Source organism: Nanorana parkeri, unplaced genomic scaffold, assembly GCF_000935625.1.
Source record: "Nanorana parkeri isolate BGI_ZX_2015 unplaced genomic scaffold, ASM93562v1 scaffold2953, whole genome shotgun sequence".
Classification (NCBI taxonomy): Eukaryota; Metazoa; Chordata; class Amphibia; order Anura; family Dicroglossidae; genus Nanorana; species Nanorana parkeri.
This window is the reverse complement of record NW_017309221.1, coordinates 30,854-41,295: the sequence shown is the minus strand read 5'-3', so window position 1 is coordinate 41,295 and position 10,442 is coordinate 30,854. Positions and strand designations below refer to the sequence as shown.

General features: G+C 49.5%; 1 protein-coding gene across 1 annotated transcript in view; it reads left to right on the top strand.

Moving 5' to 3' along the window:
* The window catches only part of LOC108802563 (DNA topoisomerase I, mitochondrial-like), a 29,005-nt gene that overhangs the window by 13,410 nt on the left and 5,153 nt on the right, over window positions 1-10,442 (top strand). Inside the window, exons 9-14 of the mRNA XM_018574420.1 lie at window positions 1,213-1,357; window positions 3,606-3,749; window positions 4,850-5,035; window positions 5,827-5,895; window positions 8,705-8,819; window positions 10,202-10,329. Of these exons, the coding sequence (XP_018429922.1) occupies window positions 1,213-1,357; window positions 3,606-3,749; window positions 4,850-5,035; window positions 5,827-5,895; window positions 8,705-8,819; window positions 10,202-10,329 (787 nt within the window). The remainder of the gene's footprint in view (window positions 1-1,212; window positions 1,358-3,605; window positions 3,750-4,849; window positions 5,036-5,826; window positions 5,896-8,704; window positions 8,820-10,201; window positions 10,330-10,442) is intronic.

Here is a 10,442-nt window from a genome sequence, read left to right as displayed (position 1 = left end):
TATATATATATAATTTTATTTCACATTATCGTTTCTTCAAAAGATGCGTTAAAACATGTTCTGGCTTTACCCAGGCAGCTTGATCCGTTATATGCATAACGAGTATGTGAACACTCCTCAGATGTTTCTAGTGAAGGGTCCGGGTAATGCTACAGAATACAAAGATATTTTAGACAATTGTGCACTTCCAGCCTTGTGGTAACAGTTTGGTGAAGACCCCTTTCTGTGTCAGGATGACTGTCCCTTGTGTACAAAGCAAGCTCCATACAGACATGGTGGGATCAGTTTGGTCTGTGACTTGCACTGAGCCCTGACCTCAACCCTACTGAACACCTTTTGGGATGAATTGGAACACCGATGGTGAGCTGGGTCTTCTCCTTCAACATCAGTACCTGACCTCACAAACGCAAAACAGAATAAATGTTCACCAGCACTCCAAGCTTTCTTCAAAACAAAATCCTTTTATTCATTGGAGGTCGTATCATCACACGTGGTGATATGACCTGCTAGAATGAATTAAAGGATTTTGTTTTGAAGAAAGCTTGGAGTGCTGGTGAACATTTATTCTGTTTTGTAAGTATTTGGCGGGGCCATCCGCGGCCACTTCAGTACCCCCCCACATTATATGGGGCTTCTTGGTCAGGAGTGCGGTGGGACTCTTATTTGATCTCACAAATGGGCACACATTCCCACAGACGCCCTCCAAAATCTTGTTGAAAGATTTCACTGAAATGGGAGGTCCAACAAGCTTTTATAGGAGTGATGGTCAGGTGTCCACAAACCTTTGGTCATATAGTGTGCGTCTTTGCCACTTACAGCTTAGCCTCCACCTTGTTGTTAGAGCCGTGCTAAGAACTGTTTACATTGTCTGACCTCTGAGGTTTCCAGGGTGCTGTAGATCAAGGCACACGTCTTGTCTACTTTCCACCCCACAGCTTCTTGGTATTCACTGTTCCTGAGTAGAGTAGAATAGTAGACACTAACAGATTCTAATGGACTCTGACAGACTCTAGGAGACTTTAACTGATTCCTTCATCCATGCTAAACAGGGTCGATAGATGGATCTCCTGCTGCAGCTATTGCGTTCTGACCGCCGGCGCCTGCTGCTGTGGGACAACCTGAGCCACCTAACTGTTCGGCCAAGAATGTTTTTCATTCATGTATGGTAAGCTTTTGTAGTATAATTAACTGATCGTTACGTATTCTTCACAGAGGTTCGAAGGTTCCTGAGCCCCCACCCGGCCACAAGTGGAAGGAAGTGCGCTTTGATAACACAGTCACCTGGCTGGCTTCCTGGACAGAAAACATCCAGGGATCGATCAAGTACATCATGCTGAACCCAAGCTCAAAACTCAAGGTGGGCATAAAGCAGCCAGCAATGTACCGGTGTAGATTGCCAAGGACGTTGCTATTACAGATGAAGTTTAATCCGCCTCTATTTTGCTTTCCCTGGTTCTTCTTTCTGCCCTCATCATGTTGTTGAAATTCTTAAAGGATATCTATGGGGTCAGGGCTTTTCCCCATAGTTCTCAGGGTAACGGGAGGACACAAACTAGCGTCCTCCCGTCACCCTAGGCTCAGTATATAGGGAGCTGTAGCTCGCGGTATACTGAGACGCCGCAGCTGAAGCGGATCCTGACAATTATGTCTGTATCCGCCCAGCTGCGTGACTGACAGCTGGCTCTGCCTATCTAGAGGCAGAGCCAGCTGTACCCGCCACCGTCCGTTGGAGGATCGGGGGAGGGGGAATCCAGCCCCCCCGTGTCATGGAAGAGAGCCGTGATCCCCCCCCCCCCCCCTCATAGTTCTCCTTTAAATATATTTCCATTTTTATTACCTGTAATGTCATCACTGGCTCTCTATGCAATGCAGGCCGATCATGTCTGGTAGGAGAGGCTGCCTCAGTCTTCCTCAAGAGTCCTCGGCCCTGATGCAAGCACTGGGCGGGCTCTTGGGAGGAGTTATGCAAATGCCTTGATGGGTGGATGTCAGTCTGGGGGAGTGGGCGTTCCTAGGTAGGCTGTATTTGCATGCAGACCGCCCTAGGTAACGTCATTATGTGATGCTGCGCCTCCATGATTGAAGAAGTGAGGCACTGGCTGTTCACTGAGTGATCTGTTAAGGCCATTTTAACACATGGTAACCTTTCCATTGAGCTGGGCTGTAAGGGTATTTTTAAAGGTTATTTTCCTTTTCAGAGTAATATTTTATCCTTTATTGAGGGACACAGGATTCGTAGTCATTTGGGTCATACTACAACCTACAGGAGCATTTAAACACCATTGGCAACAATCAGTGGCCAGCCCACAATCCCTCCCACTCCCAGGACTCCTCAGCTTTTTGCTAGTTTGCAGAGTGGATCGGCACGTGTTCTCTATTGAGAAAATGTTAACTGTTGCATTTGTTTTTCAATCAAGTCTTTGCATGCTTCTTGAGCTGATCTCTTATAGAGCTATACAGATCACCATGTCCTTACCAACGGCTCTGGAGGATATAACCAGACCTTGCTGGATGATTGCAGACGTGTCTGTAATGTGACCTTCGGACACTGGGCTCTGCTTGTAGCGCACAGACCTCTGTGTACTGTTACCGTCAGAGCGCTTTGTACAGCCTCTGGTATGACCCGGTCTCTGAAGTCTTGTTTAATGAGTAGGCCGCGTCGGCCCGGCATTGGGAGCTGCTTTGTATATTAGAACCATCGGGCACCAATATTATCCCTTTTTTCTGTCGGTTTCCATAGACGGGTTAAAATGATGAGGAATGGAGTGCTGCATGACTAGCTGGAGTGTTGCATGTGTACACACTCCATGCTCCCTCCCTGCCATTCAGCAGGAGATAGCACCTGCTCATTCTGGCCATTTGAACTTTCTACTAGCAGCCGATTAATAAGTGCTGAAGGTTTTATCTTGTATTAGAGCGAAGTTCTTATTTGAGGTGCAAAATGTTGGATGCCAAAAACAAAAGGAGCAGTCTCGCTCTATTGGGTCCCTCCAACATTATTCGGGGTGGTCTGCAGTTTTCCCTCTCAAAGGAACTGATGCCAGAAGCCTGGAGCGCTCTTCCTTTAGTCTTTCCATTCCTTGGTAACCTCCCCTAGCGCTTTCAGGTATGGCCCCTCCAAGGTTTTAATCCGGGAGGATTTTAGCGCAGTTCATGCAGGATATTATGGGCCAGATTACAATTTTAACCTGACTTAAGGATTCCGTTGGCTGCAGTACCAACATCCATTTGGTGATATTTAGGAATCAATCGCTATCCCTGGACACCTCAATCGTGCATTCAGGGGTAGTGATTGTTCTCTGACAGTATGTAATCATATCACATACCATTCTATGCGGTTTGCCGGCGTTTACGTGCGGCCGTTGTCACCTGATCATTTACTGGAACAGGGAACAGCTTCCTCTTGTAAACGGCAGATTAGGGATTCCTGCTGCAGGAAAACACAAGTTCCTGACGCAGGAACCCCTAATCGTACATAAACTTAAAAGTGTAAATGGGGCCTAATACAACCCACACACGCTAATACACAACAATACACGTTCTGGCGTGGGGGGGTTGGGGTTAGACTATAGCTTTAACCGTGTTTTGTACCGTGTGTGGTTCAGGGGGAGAAGGACTGGCAGAAATACGAGACCGCTCGCCGCCTGAAAGATGTGGTAGGTCACATCCGAACCCAATACCGAGCGGATTGGAAGTCCCGTGAGATGAAGAAGAGACAGATAGCCGTGGCACTGTATTTCATCGATAAGGTACGGAGGAAGCCATTGGAGGTGTTGGTCCTCCATTCTATTCACCTGCAAAACAATTAATTGTACCATTCAACTTTTTTTTTTTACCCAATTCAGAAACATTTTAGATGGAAGTTGTGATGTTTATAAAAAAGCCAGAAATGCAGCAAAGTCATAACAAAGGCAATTTACACCTTCAGTTCCAACATAATGAAAGTAAATTCTGTGTAATATAAGTGGAACAATTGCCTAGCTTTCTACATAGCTATAACCTGACATGTCATGGACTGTATGTCATGTGACGGCAGCAGCGGGCCCCTGTAACAATGGCCGCCGGGAGTCTGTTTACCTGTGTAAAGCCAACTGTCTGCTTTACGCTTGAAGCTTTTCTGGTGGCTGTAAAGGATATTTTATGCCAGGGCTTCCCAAACATGTAATGACTTGAAAGTAGTATTATGGTCTGGGCGTTTTTTACCTTAATGCATTCTCTGCATTAGGGTAAAAACGGCCCAGCACCTTTATTCTCCCCACATCCCCCACACTTACCTGTTGGCGACGCTCATCCCCGGTGCCGAAGCGATCCTCCGTTCCCCGAACTTCCGGGTTGCGGGGGGAGGATACTAATGGCAGAGGAGCCATAGGCTCCTTCTGCCATCAATCAAAGTGAGAAGGGGCGTGGCCCTGCCAAAGGGCTGTGTGTGTCTATGGACGTGCACAGCCACTGCGTCGAGGAATTAACAACTTTTAAAGAAAAACAGCAACAACCTCCAGCAAAGGCGGGTCTCCTTGTAGGACACATTTTTTTAAAAAAAGGCTTTAATATCACTTTAATTGCTGTCATGTGATCACTTGCCTGTCCAATCGGCTCCTGATCCCTGCTCTGTGACCAGGAGCTGTCGGGGACCAAGCAGTAGTGCAGAGGGCATGCAATTAAGTGAACCCCACACAAAACAGCGATGTGCAGAATAAGGCCCACCTCCATGCTGCCACATATATGCATACGACCGGCGGGAAGGGGTTAAAAACCTGGCAGGGTCCCTTTAATCTCAGAGCACACATTGCAGGTGATCAGTTACAGGGCTGAGTACATGAGATCCGATTCTGTGTTTTCTTGTTGGCAGCTGGCCCTCCGAGCGGGCAATGAGAAGGAGGAAGGCGAGACGGCGGACACCGTGGGCTGCTGCTCTTTGCGGGTGGAGCACATTCAGCTCTTCCCTGAGCTCGATGGTCAGAAGCATGTGGTGGAATTCGACTTCCTGGGGAAAGACTCCATCAGATACTACAACAAGGTGCCTGTGGAGAAGGAGGTGAGGACCAGTCCCGTATCTGAGGACACTCTCTGCATTCACAGGTCTGTTTTATGAGACACTAGATTGGTTATTTGTACCTTTTGGCGAATACTCCTTCCTCGCCGCCGGTGGTGGTGGTATACTATTTGTACCCCGTGCTGCTGAATTTGCTCTGAATTTTGCAAGCACTCATTGGTCGGTGGAGTCACCCGACTGCACTGACCAATGAGTGCTCGCCATTTGCAAGCGAGATTTAAAATCCAGAGCGCTGGGCTGCTCTGGACAGCCGTATGTTGTACGGATAGTACACCCCTACCGGTGGAGGGGGGGGGAAGTAAGTATAGCGAGAGGGGGCCAGATTGGAGGGGTTAATACCATTTGCCCCAATTCACCTGGGAAAGTAGAATTACCCTTTTTAAATGAGGCAAAACTTTTTTTTCCTCTTTTATCTGTCAGTGATTAGGTAAAGGCGGGAGGGGGAGGGGATTAATAATTGCCTAGAGATGGGCTTTAAAGGTCCCGCTAGCACGGAAAAATACCAATTTATCTCCCAGAAATCCAGTACTTCCTGTGTGAGATTACAAACCCCTCTAATGCACTGAAATCCCACGCAGTGTTGTCACCTCTACTCATTTCTCCTCTGATAGACAGACAACAGAAAACCTCGACCTCTACTCGCCTCTATAACAGAGGGAAGGTTTTCTGTAGTTCATCAGGAGATTGCTGGGCAGAGTTGGCAACACAGCTTGAGATTCCAGCGCAGCGGAAAAGCAAGCGACATCCAAGTCACGTCTCTGTCTCTGTTTCAGGTGTTTAAGAATCTAAAACGGTTCATGGAGAACAAGGATCCAGAAGATGATCTGTTTGACCGGCTGAATGTGAGTCCGTTTTGTTTCTAGGAATGATCATGGTGGGGGGGAGAGCTTGGACTACGGCAGCTTCACAATGGAACAGGAACATTCTGATTTTATTGGTGGGCACTGTCCTCACAGCACCGGAGTCCTGGGTTTAGTCTGCAACAGGACTCGCTTATGTGCACGGAGCCTGTTCTTCCTGAATTTGTGTGAGCGTACCTCTCTGCCCCCGTGCCTGCTGGTAGCTTGCTGAGGCACCGAGCGATGTCGCCACAGTGGATGGGATGTGCCTACTGTCTTGAATAGGCTCTGGTCAAGCAGGCACAGGTTGATATGAAAGCTGAGCTCCAGGATACCCCTGCACTGCAAGAGTTAAATGCGTGCTAAGTCTAGGGGTAGAGGACTTTCCTTACTCATTGCTTTGGCTGTGCGACGTTCACCTGAAGCTGCTTCTCTTCGGCCTTCTAACAGTCCTACATTGTACGTGAGGGCCACAACCCGAAGTGTCAGGGGGAAGAGGCGCAATACGAATGGGAAACGCACATCAATTCATAACCAACTTTACAGCCAGGTTCACGTGAAGGGCTTTACACCGTACAAGAGCAAACATTTCTCCGTACACTCGCCAGCCTGCAAACAAAAACTAATTACACTTTCTAACTATTAAAGGAGAACTATGAGGGGGGAGGGGGGGGTGCTTTTCACTCGCCTCATAGTTCTAGCCGACCTGTGACAATGAGACTGTCACAGGTCGGCTCAGTAGATCGGGAGGTGAGCGAACACATACCGGGGGTCGCTCACCTCTCGATCCTGTCACGGCTCTCTGCCGTGACAGGGGGAGGGGCTGGATTCCCCTCTCCCCACTCCGATCCGCCAGCGCTGACTGGCGGAACGGGAGGGGGCGGGTACGGCTGGCTCTGCCTCTAGGTAGGCAGAGCCCGCTGTCACGCAGCTGGGCGGATCACGGCACAATTGTTGGGATCCGCTTCAGCTGCGGCGTCTCGGTATACCGCGAGCTACAGCTCTCTATATACTGAGCCTAGGGTGTCCTCCCGTTACCCTAAGGAGAACTATGGGGAAAAGCCTGAACCCCATAGTTCTCCTTTAAGGTTAAAAACAGACATTTTAGTTGCACCTCTTTTGCAAAATGTGTGTTGAAGCCGCACTGCCTCGTCTGGGCCCCTCTGTATAGTGCGCTCCTAACTCTAATCTATGAGAGCCGCCATTCTTGGAGCATATACAGTAGGAATGCACCGATACCATTTTTTCGGTATCGAGGAAGAGTACCGATTTTTTTTTTTTTCCCGCTACTCCCCGAGTACCGATGCCTTGTGCCCCAATTATCAGGAAGTCAGACGGCAGATTACGACCCGGCGTACAGCTTCCTGATTGCCTGTGAAGCCGGTGTTCTAGGGAAAGAACACCGGCTTCAGAGGCTTGCCTGGCTTCCTGACCAATCAGGAAGCCGGGCAGCGAGTCATGAGGTGCCGTTGGGCTTCCCGATTAGTCAGGAAGCCAGGCTGGCTACCAACAAGTAAAGCCGGCTTCCTAGCCAGTCAGGAAGACAGGTGGCATGTCATGACCCCCCTCCCAGCTTCCTGATTGGCCAGGAAGCCGGCTTCACTTCTAGGCAGCGTGGCTTGCTGACCAATCAGGAAGTGGGGACGCGAGTCATGAAGTGCCAATCAAGAAGCCAGGAGGTGGGTCATGACGTGCTGCCCAGCTTCCTGATTGGCTACGCAGTGTGGCTGTGTGACTTGTTTCTAGGCAGTGTGGCTTCCTGACCAACGTGCCGCCCGGCTTCCTGGGGCCATGCTGCCTACCAACAAGTGAAGCTGGCTTCCTAGCCAATCGGGAAGCTGAGCGTCATGACCCGGCTTCCTGATTGGCTAGGAAGCCGACTTTAATTGTTCCTAGGCAACCTGGCTTCATGACCAATCAGGGAGGTGGGTCATTATGTGCCGCCTGGCTTCCTGATTGGTTAGGAAGCCAGACTGCATGGCAAGACCTCAAAAGCCAGCTTCGCAACCAATCAGGGAGGAGGGTCATAACCCACCACCGGGTTTCCTGATTAGAAAGGATGCCGGCTCCCTCGGCACTGCCAGAGGGAGATCTCCTTCTCACCGTAAGTTCCGGTGTCGGGAGCATTTGGGTGAGTACTAGTATCGGTGCATGCCTAATATACAGTGTGGCAAAGGATGAATTTGGTGCGGGTTCACCAGGAGGTAGTGGCATCGCTTCTCGGCCTTTTGGCTACGATCAAGTGTAGTATCTGTTCTTATCAGTTGTTGGAGGGGAGAGGATGTTGCCACCCGATGGGAGAACATTCTAGTACCCTCTGACGTAATGGTGGGTGTCGGAGGACGGTTCGGTGCACTGCTAGTTGCGTCAGGCCCTGATGATCGGGTAGACCCCAGACAGTTGGAGGACCCCCGACGGCACTACCTCCTGATGTGAGCGGAGAACCACAGGGTCTGGCCCGAGGGTTCGGGGGGCGGCAGAAGCCCGTGGTGTTGTGCCCCCTGGGGGTGGCGTCCCAGGGGTGCTCAGAAAGTCACATGGGTATGGGACCCCACCTGACTCACTGATGCCCTTGGTCACACACCACATTGCAATTTTCTGCACTTCGCCTCTGTCCCCCCGGGACTCACCAAGCATTTAACTCTTGTAGTGCTGGGGGAAGATATCACTGGAAGGGGGTTTTATTGGAGATTAGCTGTAACTAATGTCATTATGTTCCGGCCTCTTATCTTACCTACTTTGCAGCATCCAAACTTCTGTCTACTGCAGTCCAAGTAAAAGTCTTATAACTGAACCTTCATTTCCCATCCAGACCAGCACACTGAACAAACATCTCCAGGATCTGATGGATGGACTGACTGCCAAGGTCTTCAGAACTTATAACGCCTCCATTACCCTGCAGAACCAGCTGAAAGAACTGACTAACGGTGAGTGGGCCTCCTCTAGGGAGGTCGGGCTGATGGCAGTCTGATGCAGTAATTCTGCTTTACATGTATGACAACCTTTTAAGGGGGATTTGACATTTCCTACACTTACTGTGTCATCATTGGCCACATTCCTAGCTGCTTCTTTCTGACGGATAAGAGGAGGAGCCGTGGAGTCCATTTCAGGACTTCCTATATAATTCCTGGACTTCTGTAGACATCTAATCTCTCTTCTCGACCCAGAAAGGCCGATTCCTTCTGCCACCCACCCAATAGAACTACTGAAACAAAAGCAAACTACATTGAGGACACCTAGAAGTACCAGACCGTTCCTATTAGACCTCAGGGCTTCGGGTCTCACCCTACTCCGATATGCACACTTTACTTTCCTTGCAGAGTTCTATGCTGGCTGCACTTCCATATTACACCAGCAGGGGGTTCTGTAATGCCATTGCGCAATGACGTAACTAAGGAAGCAGAACTTTAGCAGCCATTTGTATTCTGTAACCCTCCATCAGACGGGTGGAGAACCAGAATTGTGACTTCAGGGAGGAATAGGCGAATATGCGCATAGATGATCCTTGCAGGTAGGAGAGTCGGGGTGGACGTGTGTGTGTGTGTGTGAGGTGTACAACAGCCTCTCCGCTCCTCCCCAATCTGACATTTCATTCATTCACTAAGGAGCGAGCATTGTGCAGTGAGGGAGAGGGCTAGAACCAAGTCTAATATATGAGCTGACCGCCAGCCTTCCATTCAGTCTTCTATCTGACCTCCGGCCTTCCCTTCAGTCTTCTATCTGACCTCCGGCCTTCCCTTCAGTCTTCTATCTGCTCTCCCGCCTCCCCTTCAGACTTATATGTGACCTCCGTCCTTCCCTTCAGGCTTCTATCTGACCTCCGTCCTTCCCTTCAGGCTTCTATCTGACCTCCGTCCTCCCCTTCAGGCTTCTATCTGACCTCCGTCCTCCCCTTCAGACTTATATGTGACCTCCGTACTCCCCTTCAGTCGTGCACAGTTGCACCGGTTCCTCCCCTGGACTGAAATGGCTTCCTCTGATTTCAGTGCACTCTTCTCTATATAATATATTGGTCCTTGCTTATAATGTTGTAGCTCAGCCTGTGGGCCTTAGTTTGGTCCTGGGTCCCTTAAAAATGTCCTCGGCCAAAAAGGGGTCAAGAGTGGAGAAAGTTTAAGAAGGCCTGCTCTAGGCGGTGCAGCAAGCGGACAGTCTGTGTTTCCTAGAACAGAAGTTCGTCTTTTATACTCTTCGTCTTGTCAGAAAATGAATGTAAATGTGACTTTGTAATACGTTTGTTCTCCAGAGCTAGTTTATAATCCTGCTTTCTTGTGTTATGTTTCACATATCTCGTCCAATTTGTGAACAGAGGAGGACAACGTACCAGCCAAAATCTTGTCCTACAACCGCGCCAACCGGGCTGTGGCTCTTCTCTGCAACCACCAGAGGGCGCCACCCAAGACCTTCGAGAAATCCATGCAAAATCTGCAGGCCAAGGTATTGCCGCCGTGTGTTTGCTGTGCATGTTACACGTTTCTTTTTCTTCCTGTGTTGCCGGGATCTGTGTATGGGTTGCAATTCATACTCATCCCTCTTATATTAAACCCTCC